Source organism: Salvelinus alpinus, chromosome 3 (genome assembly GCF_045679555.1).
Source record: "Salvelinus alpinus chromosome 3, SLU_Salpinus.1, whole genome shotgun sequence".
Lineage (NCBI taxonomy): Eukaryota > Metazoa > Chordata > Actinopteri > Salmoniformes > Salmonidae > Salvelinus > Salvelinus alpinus.
Genome location: NC_092088.1, coordinates 45,880,948 through 45,904,976, shown reverse-complemented (window position 1 = coordinate 45,904,976; position 24,029 = coordinate 45,880,948). Strand labels below are relative to the sequence as shown.

The 24,029-nt window shown below is 40.8% G+C and overlaps 1 protein-coding gene across 2 annotated transcripts in view; it reads left to right on the top strand.

The window, feature by feature from the left end:
- Positions 1-2,387: 2,387 nt before the first annotated feature.
- LOC139570821 (heat shock 70 kDa protein 12A-like) overlaps positions 2,388-24,029 on the top strand; it is a 42,771-nt gene continuing 21,129 nt past the window's right edge. Inside the window, exons 1-3 of one of the 2 annotated variants that reach the window (XM_071393029.1) lie at positions 2,388-2,832; positions 20,482-20,558; positions 20,773-20,903. In XM_071393029.1, the coding sequence (XP_071249130.1) occupies positions 2,742-2,832; positions 20,482-20,558; positions 20,773-20,903 (299 nt within the window). In that variant the 5' untranslated portion in view covers positions 2,388-2,741. The remainder of the gene's footprint in view (positions 2,833-20,481; positions 20,559-20,772; positions 20,904-24,029) is intronic. The other variant, XM_071393028.1, reaches the window with a different exon arrangement.

Sequence of the window (24,029 nt, the reverse complement as noted above, 5' to 3'; positions counted from 1 at the left end):
GGGCACTCTGTTCACAAAGTTGACATCAGCAAAACGCTGATCAGCAAAACGTAAAGTAGAAATGGTACAGTTGAAACCGGGATTCATATGTGAAGAGCACACTGTTCCAGCGTGCCGGTGGCCATCGAAGGTGAGCATTTGGTCTCAGACGATCCCGCAGGTGAAGAAGCCAGATGTAGAGATCCTGGGCTGGCGTGGTTACACGTGATCTGCGGTTGTGAGGCTGGTTGGATGTACTGCCAGATTCTCTAAAACGACATTGGAGGTGGCTTATAGTAGAGAAATTAACATTCAATTCTCTAGCAACAGCTCTGGTGGACATTGAATGTTAATTTCTCTACCAATTTCTCTACCTCCAACATCCCAATATTGTTCACATTTCATGTAAATGTTGAAACTACATAACAATACTAAATAAACAATTGATCTAGGAAATCTTTAAGGAAAATCCACTCAAAACCACTCATTCCTTTAATTTACTGTGTAAAATTACACTAATATGTGAGAACAATAGTTTTGGTGAACAAATGTTTCATTTTGGCATTATAATAAGGTTGGTAGCAACATGGAAAATTGTTATGGGAATCTGTTGCAGCTCCAGTCAACTACAAAATCTGCAATGCTCTCTCAATGGGCTAGCTGGCTAGCTAGGTAGCAAATGTAGCTACACACAATAATACCAAAGTAAATATCTGCATATAAAATAGCTGGTTAGCTGTAAAATCGGCAAAACAAACTGCACTATCAATTTAGGAGCCTACAATCTCACCATGTTCAACCTGCAGATCGATGTGCCTCACAGAGTGGAGTCTGACATTCACAATGGCAGATATACTTTTGAGGAGATGGGAAACGTTGCCCATGCTACGCCAATGGGCCGTGCAGTGCATTCTGGGCGATTCTGGGACAAGAAGGGCTCTCCTTCAAGGAGTGAATGGTAGTCTATTGGGCGCTAGCTCAAAAACCCAACATTAGCACGAATTTTGTCAGCAAGAAGTACAACATTACAAATATTTTCCGAGATGTAAGATAATTAACTTGCTCTCTGTAATATCGTATTGCTTTGGAATCGTGACATTACGTACTTTCGAGGAAATAGGCACGTTTCTTGACATATACACTGACTTTGAGAAGGGATTGCGCGACCATTAGCTTAGCAACCGCGTGAAGCCTCATGACAATGTGAACGCGATTGGTCAACAGTTGGCTGGGTCGGGCATTATACGTTCCTTCATTCATTGGATTCCTATCTCCTTTCTATAATATCTCTGGCAACGGCACCATGCAATGCACCCTGGACTAAAGAGGCAGACAAATAGGAAAAAGTGGTAGACCCTCCTTTATATTACAAAAATATTATCAATGGCTGATTCGAGAGAAGACATTCTCCCGAGTTATTACATCGGCCAGTATTGAAATCTGACATGTGTGATTGACGTTTTCGCAATCTAAAAGTCATACTCCTAGTCACTTCCAGTGTAGTGAGAGTGATTCTATCACAGTGCTACGTCATACCGGCCGGATTTCTGCCTGCTTGAACGACAATAACTCAGATACACATGAAAACATGAAATGACCCAGGGAATCGATAGATCATCACTCAGAGATGCACAAAAACAATATAACATTCAAAATGGGTGAACCTTTCCTTTACATCTTTGCTCTTTTCTTCATTAGCATGCTGATGATTTTGAGGCTGTTAATATTGTGGCACTTGGCATAATGTTTTCATTGTGTGATAGATAACAAAGTTATATTGGGTTTATTTTCATCTGCTAAGACATTGAATACATGTTGTTTACTATATTTAGTAAATTGAGTATGTTTAGTTTGGTTTCTCTGTGGGCTATATCAGTCCTCTAATACAAGACTGTTAAAGGCAGAGTGCACTACTTTTGTGAAACTTTCTTCAAAAAATCATACATTTGGATTAATATATTTTTTTTTATTATTTTCAGCACCCCTACTTCCCGCAGGCTCACTAGCATGAAAGGTGAACACCCTATGCTTTGCACCAATAGGGTTAACCCACTTGATGGGAATTGTAATGTGGCTCATATAGCAAAAAAAAAAAACGCTACAATGTTTTTTAAACATATACCTGATTGCTAGAGAGCCCAGCCTTGACTGTCTAATCATGTATTGAACTCAGTGTGCATCATCAAGTGTCATCATGAATGTACAACAAACCCAGCAGCATAGTGCATTTTACCATTCCTAAAATGTTTATGCAATATTGCAGTACAAGTGTATTGATGTAGGCCTAATAGTCAAAAAGCAAAACATGACAGGTAACCTGAAAACCATTGTACAGATTTTTTTTTTTAGGTGGGGGGGGGGGGGGGGGTTCTTATTTGCATAGGAGATGACTAATGAAAATTTGCCAGTGCAGGAAAGCTAAGACCCTGATGATGTAAACCTAGTGCTGCATCCTAGAAGCCCTTACTGTATACTTTTAGGTCTGGATTTGGAGACATTCCTTGCCAGAACAGCCGTGCGAGCTGACGGGAGGGGCGGGACAGAGGGCTACCTAACAATCGGAAAGTAGCAGCCTGAGGTACTACCAGACTTCCTTGCTTTGGAGGTGTACATCGGCCAAACTCGACTACAAGCTTTTAGTTGAATGGGTCAACCCTGCTGTGCATCCTTTAAATGTTCTTTTTAGCGCGCCATCCATAGCAAATCCTATTTTCCAGTTAAATCTAATGCTTCAGACTGGCAAGTAAACAAGGACAAACTGAATGTGTAACTGTTTAGGGGAGACTCAAGGAAAGATAAAACAGCGGGACATGATGACTGAGAAAGAATCGGCAACAGACAAGATAATAGCAGGTAAAACGCTTTTGATTCTTAAGGCTATCCTTCAAAGGGCCCTCTATCTATTATTTCAGTCTCAAAGCTACACAGTAGGTGCGCTCATTATATCCGTGGCGGTGCGCATTAGAGCCTTTGAGATCTCGCCAGGAGACTCATTTTCCGTTTTCACGTTTGATTTGGGTTATAGTCGTCCAGGTAATGTGATGGCGATGTTATATAGAGGTATTCGCTCCTTTTAAATGTATTTAGCTATACAAAGGTTTGTAATGAAGCTATTATTGTAAAGCGTATAGGCTACAGTCGTGGCCATGCAGCTTCAAAATAGCTCTGCCGCAACATGGAGGAAATATGATAATCCACCTAGACAGAAACACATTTCATTATTAGAATCATTATTTTACTCTGAAGAATATTTTCCCTACAGCCCCAGAAAATCGCCACCAGTCGCGTTTAGACGCCCCTTTTCCTTGGGCAGAAAAGGTATGCTCACGCAGTAGAGTTTGGTCCTCCATAACCGTGCAGAGTATGGTCACATGGTCAGTCCCACGGGAGGCTTGACTCAATGCAGCAAAAGTATGCTTGCCAGACTATCATCCCAGGTATCGCAGCAATGTGGTTAAAACGTCGGATTAGAAGTAGGAATCGCTATATAATCTGAATTGATTAAAAGCAGCGAGTCCTCTATTATGGAACAAATGATATTATTCTATCTCAACCAGTGCTCTTATTTTCATGTTGTTTTACTTATTTGACGTTTTCTTCTAGGTTTTCACGTCCAACATGTTATTTGGGAATAGGCATATTTACTTTTATTTCCATCACCCACAAGCTCCATAGAGGTGTCATATCGGCTCCACAGCAGGACAGTAAATCATGTGACACCTCTCCTATGATGTAATATGGGGGTGTAGGTGAATCGTGTACAGTACAGTAGGCCCAGTGCATTCGTAAAGTATTCAGACCCTTTCCCTTTTTTGATGACTTCCCAAAATTCTATAAAGGCCTAAATAGTATCATTGACGATATATGACTTTAGAGTATGGTTACATTTCACCTGCTCTGTTAAACCTTTTAGAGAGAGTTTTTTTCCACAGTGTTATGAGTTTACAATGTATTATTTGATGGTGTTCATTGTTGATCCAGACAATATATCAACAAACATGCAAGTATTTGATTGGGAATCATTTACTGGGTTGTGACAGGGTGCTTCAAAAGTTTTAAACAGACTACGCATTTTACAAGCACTACGCTATTTGGGCAGTGCTGCCAATCCTAACCTCTCCTGCCAGGCACTCCTGACATTGTGAAATGGTGGGTGGGGATGTGCACTAACTGCACTTCAGTGAGCTCAGCTGCACATTGGGATGAGGCAGACGCAGTGGGACATTGCCAGATCTATCCCCCCTAACCCCAAAACGTATGTAAATATTTGACTATAAATTGTGCCTATCTGTATTATACTTATGATTTTTTTTTAAAAGTATTATATTCTAATGAGCCTTTTACTTTATGTTTGTATTCGTATCTTTTATTATTTCATTTTGTTGTTGCATTTTCGAAAAGGAACCTGCAAGTAAGGATTTCGTTGGACGTTGTATACCATGTGTATCCCGTACATACGACTAATACAACTTGAAACTTTATCTGAAGAGAGACTGCTGCTCAGTCTGCACAGCACCCACCAATCATATTTTGTAATGGGAAGTGCGGACAACTACCTCAGCATCACTGATATAGAGGTTGACAGCACAGTCACTGTGGAATCGATCAATATGTACATTTGAGCGTTGCAGCAGAACGATTGCCTGGTTACCCAAACTCCTTTCTCCGGCCAAATTCTACGTCACGCCCACGGACATTAGTTAGTACTCCGCAATGATTCTGGATCTGAGAATCTCCCCGACGATTTCTAGAATGCAAACACATTCTAACTATTCTGATTGGTCCCAGAAACCGATTGGTTTGGCCAGAGCCAGAACATACGTAGGTAAATCGGCATTTTTTAAATTTCATTGGCTTTGATACTCTGATTATTTAGAGATGATCCCATCACTGATGACTTTGTTTTGTACAAGACCCCTCATTCTGATGTCACCACAAATGACTTCAACGATGGCAGTCTCAGACTGCGGTATGTAGCGAATATAGAGCAGCGGAAGAATTCAGTTTGAGTCGTCAGGCAAGCAGAACGGGACAATGGAGTCCCCATACTATTCAGGGTGTGGTCACAGTCAGTGGAGCAGCACATGTTCGAATAGTAATGTTGAACCTTTTCAGATTATTGAAATGCAGTGTTTGCCTAATATTAGGCACTGTAATTGTGTGCAGTAAAACGTGTGAATGTGACAAATGGACCTAAATTGATATTGCACTCAGCTGATTACCTGAGCTACAAGGACAATTTCTCATCATGAGAGCTGTGCTCAATTCCTCAAGTACCTATTAGTGTGCTGATACAAATTCCAGAGATGACAAATAGCATCTAAACCCTCTGATACTGCTTGTAGACAAAACCAAAACGGCAATGATCTGTTTCAAATTATCATTACTTCTAATTGCCGATGTCACTATCATAACTTGCTAAGCACATTTTCTGTTGTCCGACTTTTGCTCAAGTAATTTATTTTAAAGAGCAAAATCCAAAACTATTTTGGACTGGCTTTAGCCAAGTGAGAACACCCAGTGACCACACTAACAGAGAGCTTTGTGTTCCCTTAGGGATAGCCACACATGTTCTACACATTTAAGGTAGAGAGAGAAAGGGAGAGCTCAGAGAGGGGTGGGGGAGTCAGACACAGACACTTATTTGGTTGGAATGTGATATTAATGTGACCACAGATTCCAAAATGCACAGATTCATCTCGTGTTGCCTTTGTAGATAGCATTGGTGACAGCTTGATGCAACGAGGCGAGGCGTTAACCTAAAAGGTGACAAATACAAAAGTCATCTATAACAAACTAGTTCATTAAACAGTCAGTCATACATTCTTGTCTAATCAATGCTCTAAACACCTGAAAGCGTTTCAATCAGCCCCAGTGTTTTTCTGTGGGTGGATTCTCCAGATCGACTGGTACTATGATCTAGGAATTCAATCAGCTTCACTGTGATCGCCAACTTTTAGCCCAGTCGTAAGCCCAGTTTTCCTCTGGTCTGCTGAGCTGCACAAAGTGGACCTCATCACTGGGCTATTTTCTGTGTGCTCTGTCCAGCTGTTCTACAGAATATCCAAGTACTTACGGACACTCCCACACATGTGGCTCCGGCCAACCAATGTGTGATGCCTCCTCATCAATTTCACTGAGAGGAGAGAACCGTTGTAGAGTGTTTTTAAAGACTAGGGTCAGCGTTGCACATTCCATGCATTCAAGGAACCAATCTTGAGTATCAATTAACAAGAGTGTAAATGTGATGAGGTCAGGTCAGGCGACATTTCAGAGAAGACATTGAAATGCTTTGAGTTTAGGAGACCTTTTACCATAAGTGTCACGTTCCTGACCTGTTTTCCTTTGTCTTGTATTTATTTAGTTGGTCAGGGCGTGAGTTGGGTGGGTTTGTCTATGTGTGATTTTCTATGTTGGGATTTTGTGTTCGGCCTGGTATGATTCTCAATCAGAGGCAGCTGTCAATCGTTGTCCCTGATTGAGAATCATACTAAGGCAGCCGGGGTTTCACGTGTGTTTTGTGGGTGTTTGTTTCCGTGTTAGTGTTTTCACCACACGGTACTGTATAGGTTTCTGCACTTCGTTTAGTTGTTTTGTATTTCGTGTCAGTGTTCGTGCCACACGGGACTGCTTTCGGTTTGATTCTCGTTTGTTGTTTTTGTATCTTGAAGTGTTCAGTTTACTTTCATTAAAATATGAACACTTTCCACTCTGCGTCTTGGTCCAATCCCTACACCTCCTCTTCTGACGAAGAGGAGGAAATCAGCCGTAACAATAAGATAGCATTGTATGAATCACTACAAGGTCATTCAGGTCATAAATCAGCTGGGTGACTAATAGGTGAACAGCAATAAGCATTGAAAAGGACTATACAATATAATACCTCAATGTGGCTCAGCACATCATGAGCAGTCAAAAAGAAATTGATCCACAGGTGTGCTGTCGTCATTGCACTCACAAATGCTGTAAACGAAAGATGGCGCTGCAGTGGATAGTAGCTGTCTTTGTGTTTTTTTTTTACACTGATCTTAACTTTTTTTGTACTTAATGTCTCAGCCATCATTTCCTATGACCTCGCACACCGACTTGGTACTGGTACTCCCTGTATATAACCATGTTATTTTTACTCATTATTTTTATTCGATATTCACTGTGTATTTATACCTCATGTCACTAGTTCTATTTTATCTGTATCTCTCTCTCTGCATTGTTGGAAAAGGACCCACAAGTAAGCATTTCACTGTTAGTCTACACCTGTTGTTGCGACATGTGACAAATAACATTTGATTTGATTTAGTGACACACAACATTCGAAGTTCCCATAGCAACCAACACATTATTGTCTTCTTGCAGAAGTGAGGGAGGCATTCATACAGCACAACACAAGTCGTGTTACAACTCCAGTGCAGCTGCATGCTACAGCAGTGATAAAGATGTTATCATTTTAAACATGTACAGCCTCTGTACGAGACATTTGAGCTCTAGTATACAATTGCCCTTTTTCACTCGAAGCCATTGTTGGCATCCATTTGTGAAATGCATGGGGGCTTTGGGGGTTGGTGGCTGGGCAAGGGGTTCAGGCCAGGGGAGGGGTTAGGATGCAGTCGGAGGTGGTTTAAGGCCTCAGGCATTAACGTCTCTGTTTGAGGTCAACCCAATGACTTAGAGTCCCTGAGACAAGAGCGGGAGGGGGGCTGAATCTGATGGGCCAGGGCCAGACAGGAAGTTGTCTTTCAGCGCCACAGAGGCCCTAAGGTCAAACAGATCCGATCGCTACTCCAAGACGAGACACACACCAGAGGGCCCACCACGACACAGGTGTGTTCTCTCAATCAAAGATGTCTTTCATGTTGTGACTAGGTGATAATGGGTGACATTAATCACATTACAGGTGTATTCTGTGTGGGTAACAGTTGACATTAGTTGGTTTTATACCAATAATGCTGTTATTACTACAGTAATAACATGGTTGCTACATTTTATGGAGGTTGAAAATAATTACAATTGGAAGGCAAATAAACTCGGAAGGGACAAGAAGTCCAATGCTCAGCATTATGTCATGACTAAGATATTGGCTTTGTTTACCCTCAAGAGGAGGCACCCATTCTGTTTTGGAGGGGCCATTGGATTGTAGATGTGAAAATAAGACCTAAACAGCTGTTAGACATCAGCAGTCTGACATCATTTCGATTACCCAAGAGGCCCTTCATGAAAATACTGTAATCTCCGTCTGTATGTGTCTCTCTCTCCTCCATCAAACACAGTGTACTCCACAGAAAGCTGTACTCTCTGTACTCTCACCACTGTACTCTTTGTGCTCTCACCAGTTCAATGTTAGAAACCAACGCCTACTGAAGCGCAAGCCTGTTTGATGTCCAACGAAGCCTAATTGGTTGCATATGTTTCAGTGGAATTCCAAGAATGTAAACACTTGGAAACACTGTTTCTTCACATCTCTCACTCCCATCCTGATGCTGTCAGATACAAGCTCTTCCTCACACCACAGCAATGTTTACATCCCATTGCAATGTCTACTGTACATCCACCTTTCAAAGTGTCTGGGACCTGTGTTCCCTTTGACAGATTTACGTAAGAACCTTTACTGAATGATTCTGTTGCTCTTAACTACCTCAGTTCAAACACAAAAAAACAGCAACAATTAAAGGACAACTTAAAAACTCACAAAAGTTGAATATATGGTGTGCTGTTTGATGACTAGTTTAGACTTGATGGAATTACTTTAATAGGGTCGTTCCACCAATCCGGTGCTTTTTGAGAAGCATAAGTTGGTAAAAAAAAAATATGTATTGGATTTCACCTAATTTTAACATTCTGTGATAAAGAGCACATGTTCAACTTCATAAAAAACATGATTTCCCATCTCAAGAGGTTACATTTAAAAAATACTGTAGTAAGTGCCTATTAAGTGCTAAATAAAATAACAGGGTTGATGATTCCATCTTAGTCAGCCATAAATCATCTTGTGATAGGGGGAATGGATGCTTGTTGTGTTCAACAGGGAATGGTAATTGAATGCAAGCTACACCCCACCCCCCAAGAAATCTAGCTTGTTTATTTACGGGTTGACCTGTTATGCTCGACCGTTCAGTTTTTCACTACAAAACACTAGAAAATTGCCAAAAATAGTAGGACCAGCTCACCTGTTTTAATACTATGATTTGACTATGTTTCTTTTGAAATAAGAGTTCAGTTTACTTAATAGTTTGACCTTAAAATGAGGGACAGATGTACAGTTGAAGTTGGAAGTTTACATACACTTAGGTTGGCGTCATTAAAACTAGTTTTTCAACCACTACACAAATTTCTTGTTAGCAAACTATAGTTTTGGCAAGTCAGTTAGGACATCTACTTTGTGCATGACACAAGTAATTGTCCTAATAATTGTTTACAGACAGATCATTTCAATTAAAATTCACTGTATCACAATTCCAGTGTGTCAGAAGTTTATATACACTAAGTTTACTGTGCCTTTAAACAGCTTGGAAAATTCCAGAAAATGATGTCATGGCTTTAGAAGCTTCTGTTAGGCTAATTGACATCATTTGTGTCACTCTTTGCTTGACATCATGGCAAAATCAAAAGAAATCAGCCAAGGCCTCAGAAAACAAATTGTAGCCCTCCACAAGTCTGGTTCATCCTTGGGAGTAATTTCCAAACGCCTGAAGGTACCACGTTCATCTGTACAAACAATAGTACACAAGTATAAACACCATGGGACCACGCAGCTGTCATACCGCTCAGGAAGGAGACGCGTTCTGTCTCCTAGAGATGAACGTACTTTGGCGCGAAAAGTGCAAATCAATCCCAGAACAGGGCAAAGGACCTTGTGAAGATGCTGGAGGAAACAGGTACAAAAGTATCTATATCCACAGTAAAACGAGTCCTATATCGACATAACCTGAAAGGCTTGGGCCAAAATTCACCCAACTTATTGTGGGAAGCTTGTGGAAGGCTACCCAAAACGTTTGACCCAAGTTAAACAATTTAAAGGCAATGCTACCAAATACTAATTGAGTGTATGTAAACTTCTGACCCACTGGGAATGTGATGAAAGAAATAAAAGCTGAAAGAAATCATTCTCTCTACTATTATTCTGACATTTCACATTCTTAAAATAAAGTGGTGATCCTAACTGACCTAAGACAGGGAATTTTTACTAGGATTAAATGTCAGGAATTGTGAAAAACTGAGTTTAAATTTATTTGGCTAAGGTGTATGTAAACTTCCGACTTCAACTTTAAATTATTCACTAATCACATAAAATAAATAATACTCTTCGGAAATGACTTTGTCAAAGCAACAAAATAACTAGGACTTTACAGTTTAAAAAAAATGAATATTGATGCACAATTAATACTTATATATCAAAGGGACGCAAAAGGCACTCTTTTCGTGGAAAGACCCAATAAACAACTGGGCAGATTCTTAGACAATTAAACTCAAAGCACCATCGCTATATGTAACCCATGTGTTTAGTTTAACACTGAAATGGATGATAGCACGAAAGCACTGATAACAAGGGTCATTGCCGAGCAGATGTTGCTGTTAGAGGATGCTTTTGAACGTGCAGTGTTAACGTGTCTGCAATACGTAAACAATGGGCAGCTATTTTTATCTGTTGTGTATCAAATTGAATTGTCTTATTATCAGCCATTGTCTTATTATTTCGCCGTGGCTTTGTTGTTATCCGGGTTTCCAACGTAGAGAGAGGAAGGAAGCAAGGCCATTGTTCTTTGGAGAGGTTTTATCAATTTCCTCAGTATGACCTAAACGCTGTGCCCTTGTAGGAAACCAGGCTCACTCCTTTCTTTCAAATTCCTCTTAACATTGTTCCATATTCTTGTTGTAGTAGTAAGGCCACACACTAAGAACTTTTACACTATTCTCATGTTTGATCTAGGTTATCTATCCAATAGGTGCTGTTGAAGCTTGGCTTACATGTCATTTTGAAGTGCTACATGAGTTGGAAATTGGCGACTAAAAAGAGAACCAAGGGAGGACAGGGGTACTCAAATGCTATTTGATAATGTCCGCTCACACAAATTTCCTAGGTGGCAAGGGTCCGGATAGATATTATAATTTGTCGGCATAGTAACACCCCCCACCTCACAACCCATGCAACCCCAAACTGTTGACACCCCTCTTGTTGGCGGAGAGAACATTTAGCAGTTTTAAAACACATTTCCTGCAATTCTACACATTTTGCCATGGGGCGAAGATAATGTTTTTGTTGTTGTTATTGTTGTTTCCCCCCCTTTTCGATCCAATTACCGTCTTGTCTCATCGCTGCAACTCCCCAACGGGCTCGGGAGAGGCGAAGGTCGAATCATGCGTCCTCCGAAACATGTCCTGCCAAACTGCTATTCTTAAAACCCGCTCGCTTAACCCGGAAGCCAGCTGCACCAACGTGTCGGAGGAAAAACTGTTCAACTGACGGCCAAAGTCAGCCTGTAGGCGCCCGGCCCACGCTTGAGCGCAATGAGCCAAGTAAAGCCCGCCCACGGCCAAACCCTCCCCTAACCCGGACGACCCTGGGCCAATTGTGCACCGCCCTATGGGACTCCCGGTCACAGGCAGTTGTGACACAGCCAGGGATCGAACCCAGGTCTGTAGTGACGCGATGCAGTGCCTTAGACTGCTGCGCCACTCGGGAGGCCCCCTCATTTTGCAGTTTTAAAGCTAATTTCCTACAATTCTACTTCACATTTTGCCATGTCTTATGTGCATTCGTATGATACCTGAGTGACTCAACAAATCATTGCGAGCCCTCTGAGGGACGAGGGCCCCATCGGCACATTATCTGGCCATGATTACTACAAGATTTAGATAGCTGTTTGTCTAACTTAGACTACCTACCTACATACAGTACCACTTCAATGTTTGGACACGCCTACTCATTCCAGGGTTTTTCATTATTTTTACTATTTTCTACGTTGTAGAATAATAGTGAAGATATCAAAACTATGAAATAACACATATGGAATCATGTAGTAACCAAAAAAAGTGTTAAACAAATAAAAAATATATTTAATATTTGAGATTCTTCAAAGTAGCCACCCTTTGCCTTGATGACTGCTTTGCACGGTCTTGGCATTCTCTCAACCAGCGTTACCTGGAATGCTTTTCCAACAGTCTTGAAGGAGTTCCTACATATGCTGAGCACTTGTTGGCTGCTTTTCCTTCACTCTGCTGTCCAACTCATCCCGAACCATCTCAATTGGATTGGGCCGGGTGATTGTGGAGGCCAGGTCAGAAAATGTACATTGACATTGAGCGAGCCTTGACAAACTGACAAATCTGTGTATGTTTATTGTTGCGCCACTGTTCCCACCATTTCCCAGCCGCTCCCCTGCTCAGTGGGCCAGTCAAAAGCACAAGATGTGTAGCCACTAAGCTGTGTACTTTGAGGCTCCTCAGGCAACTGATGTGCTGCTGTCAAAGTGTCACACTGATTTACCTCCAGACCGATCTAGAACAAGGACTTCTTTCTCTAAAAGGTCCGGCGGGGAGCCGCTAGCTGGACATGTTTATTTTACTATACAACAGTTAAGCAGATGTCCCTACCTCCCCGTCTCCTCCGCTCTGTTTGGAGGATACCTGAGAGGGCATTCATGGGTACTTTCTCAGAGAAACCATGTGGTTTCTGTGTTGCACCTTGACCATTGGAAACATGCAATACAATACAATGGTTGGAAGTCCCTCAATTTCTCACCAGTTATATTAGCTAGTTTTTCCACCCCTCTCATGCCATAGAGTTTATAATACTTGACATATAGGCCTACACCATTTTTTCTGCAGATAATGTAGGGGAAAGGTAGCACTATGCTACAGCACCATAGCAGGTGAGGATATGCTGATCAAGATAAACCTAGTTGTGTTCTATGGTAATCAGTTTACGCTTCACTCAGTGGAGCGGAGGTGTATTTCTGTCTTATCTGCAGATTCTCCACTGCTGGGATACCGTTTGACCTTGAGCTGCAGTAGACGCAGATCTAAAGATTGATTTCTGAGTCCAAGGCAGTTTTATATCAGTACCTTTCTCAGTGCTTCCTGCTAGTGTAGAAGGACATGGAGGGAGAATCTTTAACTGTTCATAATATGCAGGACTTATCACACAGGGATTGCATTTGTATATGGAAATATACTTATTAGTGTGTAAATTATGTGATTTTATATATTTCTTCTAACAAGTTGCATGTTTCACTAAATAGGCTGAATAATATTGACATATTCTCTGAAGCATCATGCCAAATGACCGTCCACCGTTCTCCCTACAATAGTGATTATCTGTAACTATTACACAATACATTCCACTCATCTGTGGAGGAGTATCTCAGTTTTACCACATTTATTTAAACAGGCCTATAGTAGTCGTAGCAGGACACCTGAAAAGCAGGTCTGGAAACAGTTAGATACGAGTGTGTGTATATGCATGCATGTGTGTGGACTATGAAGGGTGCTAGAAACTCTCCTAGCCACAGCTGTTGTCAGGCTGCTGCTTCTCTGCACTGTGTGTCTTGGCACTTGGCCAGCTGGATGCAGTTGATAAAGAGGGAGGGAGAATGAAGGCGGTCTCTCCCCCCCCCCTCCCCGCATGGCATGAATGGGACCTCAGATGAGGGAAGAAGTAGGACATTCTCTCAAAAGGAGAGCCACCCAAACTAATTTTCCCTTCATCCACATGAATGTAGCCTTTTGATAGGGATTTTTTTTGTGTGGCAGTGAATGTAATCTCTTTGCCTTTGTAGGCGTTGTTGATTACGCCACAAATTGCGTCTGCTGTCCCAACCAGTGTCCACTCTCTGGAGAAACGGTTGATCTACACATTCTCTGATGTTTACAGTATCTATACATGCCAGTTGTACTATATAATACATAAAAGTACAGAATGTCTTGAATTGATTACATGCACAATACACATGCGCTTGTCCTTTGTAGAATATCATTGTTGTCATTTAAGGCTGAAGTTATCCGTCTGTGTGCCTATGAGGCCTACAGTACCTTGTGAACTACTCTGGAACTGGTGCAACGGATTTCAAATAGATCTAATCAGACTTGCAAAGAGACAAGAATCTTACTTGTCTATTATTTTTTAAATTAACCTTTGAATGGACTGTGGACCGTGGTACGGTATTTAACATGCACTCGCTCGCCAGATGTTAGTTATTTAACAAAAATGTTGTGTTTATTTTTGCGCTAAACGTAAAGATTGTTTTAAAAATGTGGTTTATTGCTCCAAGGACCTATTTCTATTAGCTTAACATGCTTGGCCAGTTTGGCAGATTCCAAATATAACGATCTGTAGATTAGGTCTATTGGACAAGACACACAGGTTAAATCTAACCTAAGCAAGACATGAGAAGGAGCATGTTGACGTTCATCAGGCCTTGCACTATGAGATATTGAGTGCTCTGCTTCTGTCTTTAATGAAGGTAAAGTAAAGGATGGGTTTCAACACTGTCATTGATAATGCACCGATCGTGAACTCGCTTCTTGGTAAATTAGCAGATGATCCAAGATGGAGAAGTCCTTACCCTGTTCCTTTTCAATCAAATGTTAGTGCTAGCCATAATGAAAGACGAGCCTCTTTTTTTGGTAATTGCATGCATCTCTGAACAACAACAGCAATACAAGGAATGTGTTTGCTCATCGTGTTTATGCATCTTTTGCCTTTTTCTCGCTGTCATCGTCCCGTACGAGCAGCAATGAAATGTACTGGTTCTTCAATCTTATAGTATGAGAATTTGAGAAAATCAGAGACGACGTGAAGGACATTTCATGTGCGGCCATTTCTTTCCTTCCCCTCACACTTGAAGCTGTATTGAAGAGGTGGTGTGAGCCTAGCTATCTGGCCAGAGATGACAAGAGGAAGCTCTGACATCATTTCTCAGGGGAGTGCCACAGGGCCAGAGGTTAAAAGCGTGGATTGGATTGGCTTCTTTTTTCTTTATCACACAGGCACTCACTGAGAGTGGGCTATGATGATCACACGAGAAGAATCATCAATGTCATTCGATAGACGAAGAGCTTGTCGATGTAACCCGGCTTCTAGAGGTAGAAATAACCCGTTTTTCACTGTCTATTTGAAGCTATCCAAACCATTTGTGTCTTAAGGATTCAAATGAGTATTGTATGAAAACTTGTTAGTGAGGTATAGAGGCACAGGCATGAATTTTAAGCCTGAGTCCTACCCATGCCCGCGACATTCAGGCCTTGCCCGAAACCTGAAATCAGAAATGACTTCCTCCGTTAGTAAATCCATTAGCTGCTCCTTTCTGTGTGTCACTCGCTCCCTACGCACTGCTCGCTCTGCATGCGCACTGCTCATGGCGGCTCTGGGTCTGAGAGTATCCATAGCAACGGCACCGCTTGGGCTGCTCTGCTCAATGAAGAGACATGAGAGAGCAGTTAGCTGTTAGCTACTTTTTCATCACTCACAAGGAACATTATTCTTTTCGGTGAAATAATCTCTCCTGTCTTATATTTGATGAGGTTGAAGCACTTCTGACACCATGTTATGATCTTAGTCAGATATGACTGTACTGTGCTGCAGAGCACAAGCAAATGGCTCAGCTTACATTTTTTGACTGATCAATTGTGTGATACCCGAGCCCTGCCCGTACCCTAGTTATGAATTAAAAAACAGGCCCTACCCGGCCCAAACCCGATGTATAATGTCGGGGCCCATCAGGGCTCAGGTTGGTTAGCAAAGCTCTAGTGTGGTCTATGTATCTGACATATCCTAACTCTGCCTTTGCCTATATAATACCAAATATGCACACAGGAAAATGCAGTAGTAGCTTCTATAAACTTGTAATTAACTTTGACACCAGTTTTACATTCCTGTTCTTGCTGCTCATTTGTGGTATCGGAAAAACCTCCACTGTGCAGTCATAGATTGGGGCCTAGTTCTCCTGTATAAACCCATTCTGAGATCTGTACTGAGGGCCTGAAAAATGCAAAGAGTTGTTTGGGGAAACAGAGGAATGTGACGAGAACAGGAAGTAAAAGCTCCTCCTGCCGAGAGGAGAAAAAAGTCCAGGCACGAAAATCAGGAGCCTCTCTGAAAAAGTTTTCAACTTTATAGATGCAGGACACATATCTGTCTGCAGGCCTGTCAGTCGCTTATGGAGGAGGAATGGCTCTGCTTCCTGTCAGAATGTGTGTAGAACATTCCAGGCAGCAGGACCACTCTGCTAGGATGTAGAAAGGGAGGGGAAACAGGATACTCTATCTATGGCTTCATCTAGCAGCTCTTTTTGTGGTGGCTCAGTGTTTCTTTTTTCACTCTGATGATTAGAAGAAAATGATGTCGTGCTGTTGGGACTTGATTGTATTTTGACTATTAGAATTCAGGATTGTAGGCTATTCTAGGGCTTCTCCACTTCACTATTCAATCCAATCTCTCTGAAGTGAGCTACCTTCATTGAAACATTGATTCTTTAGCACTCATTCTGAGGAAACTTTGTTGGCAGTTGATAGGTTGAGCAAGAGCATTGTTTGCTTATTTCGGATTAATTATAAGCACTTTTTCCGAGCCAGACAGTAACAATAGTGTGGGATGTTGAAGAAAATCATTATATTGTTATATAACATTACAGTTATGTAAGTGTGAAGGCACCACACTATTAAATTAATAATGTATTTGCTGCCAGTTATGTAAATTTCTTACGTTTATATTGCCATCTCCACAATGTGATTGTCAGTGATTCATCGACTTCGACACCGCTTTCTAGTTTCTGGTTGACTTGTGTAAAGGATTTAATGGGTTATTCAATGAAATTGAAAATAAATAAATATAACATTCTCAACCAGATGCCCAAATCCACTTGCACCCAATAGTCTGAAAAAAGGTCTGCATTGATATTTTCAACCGCTTGTATGGAACTCAATACAAATTTGTATTACATTTCTCATGAAGAATTTTATGCTGCCAGGTAAACAATCTACACAAACACACACACACACAAAAACTCAGACTCCTTGATTTGATTTGTATTGCTCTCTTTTAAAGGGGAAATCTGCATTTTAAACAATAACCAAGCGCTCCCCACCACTGTTTTTGTAGCAGCTGAGGGATGCGGCTGAAGAAATTTAACCACTCTGAAATTCATAGACAGAGCTTTGTATACAAGGACTGACCATCCATGATATCAAAATTAAGTTTTAACCATGTTTTGAGGTGTTTGTTAACCAGTGTTTGTTTACAATTCTTATTTAATTTTTCTACAAAGAATGTTAAACAGGCTTATATTTTGGGTTCTGATGGGGTACACAGCCTGGCCTCAAAAACTAGACGTAACATAGTAAATGTAAATCTGTGACACTCAAATTATTATGATATATTATGTTTCAGGCACGTGCACAGATAGTGCCCTTTTAGGTGGTGGTATAATTTCCCCCCCAATAATTTTTTTGTATACATTTTTGTCATTGTTGTTCGGAACCCACTGCCCACAAGTCGTCGTCAAGTTTGCCACCCCCCACCCTGTCCGTTTGTTGCGCCTGTCTATCTGCCGTCTACAGAGCTTGTGGGTGCGGTTGCGCCTTTTTCACAGTAGTCTGCCCTGTACAGAAATTGCACACGCCCGGTATCCAAACATGCATGGCTTGAGAGATGCGGTCACCGGTAGAGTGTGTGTAGCTAGCTAGCTAGTTTAAAAATCAACAGTACTGCCATAGTAGCATAACATTTGATTAACACTTGATAACAATTTATTTAGCCTACATCATCATCAATATTCGGTCCGGTTGGCTGATATGTGCAGCAGAGAGAGGCAGAAAGACATACAGAGGTAAATCACAAATCAGTAAAAGAAATGAAGCTAGCTAACAATAAGATTTACAGCAATCATCAACATCAATGATCAGCTGATAGCCCAGCCTCTTTTCCCGATGCACTGTAAATAGCATGCTTACAATTTATGATGATGAGTGAGTGTGTTGGTCCAGAAATAAATAGGCATATGCTCTAAAAATTTTACATTTTCGCTACAGAGGTATTTGGTATGTTACTATATGAATTTCGAGATATGAATTGGGGGGGGGGGCCTGTTACAATCGGTATGGTTAATTAAACCCAAAGGTTGCGTGTTCGAATCACATCACGGACAGCTTTAGCTAATTAGCATCTTTGCAACTACTTACTACTTTTTAGCTACTTTGCAACTACTTAGCATGTTAGCTAATCCTTCCCCTAACCCTAACCTTATCCCTAACAATAACTCATAACCTTAACCCTAACCTTAACCCCTAACCCCTAGCCTAGCTAGCATTCGCCACCTAGCCACCTAGCTAACATTAGCCACAACAAATCGTAATTCATAACATACTGTATCATATGTATTGCAAATTTGTAACATATTGTACAAATTGCAATTTGTAACATTTCATAACATATCATACATGAAGGACATCCACAAATTAATAAATGTAACATATCATACTAAATGGAGGGAGACCGATTTAAATTTACCATGTTACGTCTACATCCAGGTTGCAGCACAACAGTAAGATCTCAGCTCATGCGGCCTTTATAAATGATGTTCTCCAAGAATCAATGTGTATCATTCATTTAAATGAAAAGGATGGATGTAGGAAATGCAGATTGCACTTTAAAATAAGACTCAAGGTTATGATTTTAGGATGGGGGCATGGGGGAGGGGGTGGAGAAAGTGGAGTCTATCCACAGGTGGTCCATAATTCCATACAGTAATTACCAAGCAAAGTGCATTGTGGGGATTCGGACCACTCAGCCACTCTGTAAGGGCGAGAAAAGGATGTGCCATGTGGAAAACGGACAGATAACATGATGTCCCATTGAGAGACCATCCCCAGACACTTAAAACTGTAGAGGAAGCACTGTTATTGTGCATTGTCAAAGGGCCTTTTCATAAGTGCTGCAGTATTAAGTGAATCTAATGAAAGTGGTGGCAAATGGACGAATACAATCTTTAATTCATTTCAAATGGCGTTTTGTTTAAAAGGCAGGTGCATCAGCCGTTTTTTCTTAAATGAAGAGTTGTTATATAGTTAAGAGTTTCGAATAAAATATTAGAATGGCAATATTCTTTGTAGTGTATTATCAGAGGATGACTGAACAATCATAACTAAGATCACAGCTGCACAATTTATATGAATGGTTGAGAATAGTGACTGACAATATACTAATAGACATACAGTATGTACTAATTCTCATTATTTTGATTGAGCTACAGTGGCTTGCGAAAGTATTCACCCCCCTTGGCATTTTTTCTATTTTGTTGCCTTGCAACCTGGAATTAAAATAGATTTTGGGGGGGTTGTATCATTTGATTTACACAACATGCATACCACTTTGAAGATACAAAATATTTTTTATTGTGTAACAAACAAGAAATAAGACAAAAAAACTGAACTTGAGCGTGCATAACTATTCACCAACCCCCCCCCCCCCCCCCACCTCCCAAAGTCAATACTTTGTAGAGTCACCTTTTGCAGCAATTACAGCTGTCTCTATAAGCTTGGCACATCTAGCCACTGGGATCTTTGCCCATTCTTCAAGGAAAAACTGCTCCAGCTCCTTCAAGTTGAATGGGTTCCGCTGATGTACAGCAATCTTTAAGTCATACCACATATTCTCAATTGGATTGAGGTCTGGGCTTTGACTGGGCCATTCCAAGACATTTAAATGATTCCCCTTAAACCACTCAGGTGTTGCTTTTGCAGTATGCTTAGGGTCATTGTCCTGCTGAAAGGTGAACCTCCGCTCCAATCTCAAATCTATGGAAGACTGAAACAGGTTTCCCTCAAGAATTTCCCTGTATTTAGCGCCATCCATCATTCCTTCAATTCTGACCAGTTTCCCAGTCCCTGCCGATGAAAAACATCCCCACAGCATGATGCTGCCACCCCCATGCTTCACTGTGGGGATGTTGTTCTCTGGGTGATGAGAGTTGTTGGGTTTGCGCCAGACATAGTGTTTTCCTTGATGGCCAAAAAGCTCAATTTTTGTCTCATCTGACCAGAGTACTTTCTTCCATATGTTTGGGGAGTCTCCCACATGCCTTTTTGCAGATTCTGGGGCCTTTCAGAACAGGTGTATATATACTGAGATCATGTGAAAGATCATGTGACACTTAGATTGCACACAGGTGGACTTTATTTAACTAATTATGTGACTTCTGAAGGTAATTGGTTGCACCAGATCTTATTTAGGGGCTTCATAGTAAAGGGGGTGAATACATATGCACTTACCACTTTTTCGTTTACATTTTTGGAAATTTTTTAAACAAGTTCTTTTTTTAATTTCACTTCACCAATTTGGAATCTTTTGTGTATGTCCATTACATGAAATCCAAATAAAAATCAATTTAAATTACTGGTTGTAATGCAACAAAATAGGAAAAACGCCAAGTGGGATGAATACTTTTCCAAGGCACTGTATCTGTTGTTTGTTATTGTTTTACCACTCGTTGTATCTACTTCTCTTTGTCTCCTCAGATGCAATGGCAACTCCCTCTCCAGCAAAGAGCATGGGTGACCCTGGCATCACCCCACTGTCACCCTCCCACATTCAGGTAAGAAACATTCCATGGAATATTCTGCGTGGAGATAGATCCATAAGTCAAACAACTCCATTACTTTGGTATGAGAGATTGGCAGGCGAGATTGGTATGAGAGATTCACCACACAGTCTTTCTAACTCATCTGCTTTTCCATCCAGAATAAATCACACATCTCCTTAAACGTTCTCCATTTGTTGACTCTGATTTTCTGTCCTCTCCACCTCAGCAAAATGACACGGACTCGAATGCCCACACGGGACCTTCGTTCATCGTGGTGGTTGCCATCGACTTTGGCACCACTTCCAGCGGCTATGCTTACGCCTTCACTAAGGAGCCAGAATGCATTCACACCATGAGGTGAGCCAAGCCAACGCTGCAATGCAGTCCCTGGTAGCAGGAGGAGAGAGAGAGATTGAAGGAGACATAGGGAGGTGCACTCAGGTCAGGCTGTTCTTTTCCGTAGCAATCTTATTAAATATTATCTGGCAGGTGATGCAGGAGAGATAGCTAATAATGATAAGAATGCATAGTTCTACTTTCTGGTCTTAACACTTGTCTATGCGTAATCATACCAGAAGGGTTGCTGATAGCCAGGTTAAACGTGTTCATCAAAGTATTGCTCCTCAAATTCATTGTCATCAAATGGAGATGTATAAGGGCACAGAGGCTTCTAACTGGATTCCCAATGACTGTCTTTAGAAGTCAAATGAAACAGTGTTTGCTCCCTCTCTCACCACTTATATGCCTCATTGGCGGTCATCATGGTCCCAGTCAGTGTAATGGTCCTGTTAGCGCTGGGAGGATGATCTGGTTCACTGAGCTGAGGAACCAGCTGGACTACAGTCCTGAGATCCTCTGACCCATAAAACACACAGGTCAAGTCTCTCCCCTGTGTGTGCCAGGCACCAGGGCCAACCTCCATACAGTGCAGTGCAGTCCCTCACAAAACCGACAGGTGTTTATATGGTTTCATGTGCTAGTTTTAAGGGGCCCTATTTGAACTTTGAGTTCATGGCATATCTTAGAGCAGGGTTGGCCAATCTTATCTGTAAAAGGCCATTGTGGTTGCAGGTTTTTGTTGATTTTAATAATTTTTTAATTCATAGTTAATCTTGTTGATTTAACTGGCAATCACCAATAGTTCTAATGAGTTTTCCATAGAGAAAGCATGTCTGGGAACTCTATATACAACTTGTTACAGTTTTATGCATGACTCTCGATCAAAATCAGCACTTTCCCACTTGCAAAATATTAACAGACAACAGGCACCAAAAAAATCAATTCTGTAGCAGTTTAAAAACTTTTGTTGGATAGACTACTAGGTAGAACAGTATCACAAGCCCCTACACAGAGATGTAGAAATTCTGTGCTGAATAAACTTCCAACTCTTTCTATGTCTTTGTTCTTGATAAAAATGGAGTATCGTTAATGTAACATCCCTAGGGTGATGAAACACAAAGACACACAGAGACACCAGACTGAGAGAAGCATCTATTGCGGAGTCCTTTCCTGTCATTAACTCCAGACATCAGATAACAGTTGAGCAATATATTTTTACTAGTACTACTAGACCTTGCAGTGAAAACACCCAGAGCTCTAAGATTATTTAGTTTGGATGGAAGCATCTTCTCCAAATCCTTACATAAACAATGGCTTCACTGGATAAGCCCTCAGACTGGATCTGTAAAGTTTGCCCATACCTCAAATGAACTATTTTGGGGTGCTGTAACATTTACATTTTCACATGATAGAGATTTCAGGGTAGAACTCCTCTTTGAATAGAGGAGGAATGCATTGGTGTATTGATAGTGAGCATCAGCTGTTTGCGTCTCTATGACATAGACATTAGTATTCATCCCCTGTCCTCACTGTCGCTGGCCCTCACAATGGAGCAGGAATCCAATTCAGTGATGGAAAACTACCCAATTGTCATACTTGAATAAAAGTAAAGATACCTTAATAGAAAATGGGCTCAAGTAAAAGTGAAAGTCACCCAGTAAAATACTACTTGAATAAAAGTCTAAAAGTATTTGGTTTTGAATATACTTAAGTATCAAAGTAAATTTAATTGCTAAAATATACTTAAAAATTAAAACATTAAAAAAAAAGATATAATTTCTAATTCCTTATATTAAGCAAACCAGGCGGCACCAATTTGTTGTTATTTTAATTTACGGATAGCCAGTGGCACACTCCAACACTCAGAAGTAATTTACAAATGAAGCATGTTTGATTAGTGAGTCCGCCAGATCAGAGGCTGTAGGATGACCAGGGGTGTTCTCTTGATAGGTGTGTGAATTGGCATTCAAAATATAACGAGTACTTTTGGGTGTCAGGGAAAATGTATGGAGTAAAAAGTACATTATTTTCTTTAGGAATGTCGTGAAGTAAAAGTTGTGAAAAATAGAAATAGTAAAGATACCCCGTAAAGAACTTAAGTACTTTACACCACTGATCCAATTGCATAGCTAAACACTCAAACCAATAGAAAACCAACCTGAGACAAAAACAGCTATTCCCGAAATGGCTGCCAGTTCCTGAAGTTCCTCAAGAACTTCCCAACACTCTTACTCTTTCAACTGACAATATTTTTTGGTGTGTTCATTTTTTTAGATAGAATTTCTGCTCCTGCTAAGTTTTGTAGTAAGCCATCCTTTATTTAGTAATATGTACTGTACGTGTACTAAGGCTTTTAGATTGTGATTATCAGAGGTCTGACCTCTGGCCTCCCACCGCTCTAAATCCCAGTCTTACATACTGTACGCACAGTGAAAATAAATGCATAATTTAAAGACTCTCACTCCTTAATGCATTATTCAGTGAGCTGTTAATGCAGTAAGGCATATTCCAGTCCAGACTATCTAAGGTTATGTTATACAGAAGGCTATTCTTCATCTGTTCCTACATGTAGATCAGTTTAGCAACACTGTGAGATGATTTGCATTCAGTGACAGTTTAAATCACAACCATGTTTTCATTTCTGTTACAATGACTAATACGCAGATGCAGTCACATTGAGGCTATGTTGTTGTTGCAATGTTGAATCATGTGACAGAATGAGTTTTGAATAAAAATGCGTCAGGTCTGGATTATTTGATTGTAACAAATGACTATGTTAATTAGTAACCAAGCATAGATTCGGGCTTCATAGAGCATGATCATGAAACACTGTGATGTGATTTGGAGTGGAGCAGAATTCTGTCTTTTCAAAGAGGATCACGACTCCCATATGGCTGTGGACATACCATCTAGCATGATGATGAATATGGTCATGACGATGGCAATGATCATAATGATGAGGATGATGATGAAGAAGAACATCTGAACTATCAATGATAAACTTGGATTGTGTGCAAAATAGCCCAAGATAATCTCCATTATAATTTAGATTAGCAGTGAGCCTCCAGTGGTTTCCCCCAAATTTTCCAATTGAGTCCGTCACAGTAGGCTTCTCCCCCAGTGAGACAGACCCATAATCTCATC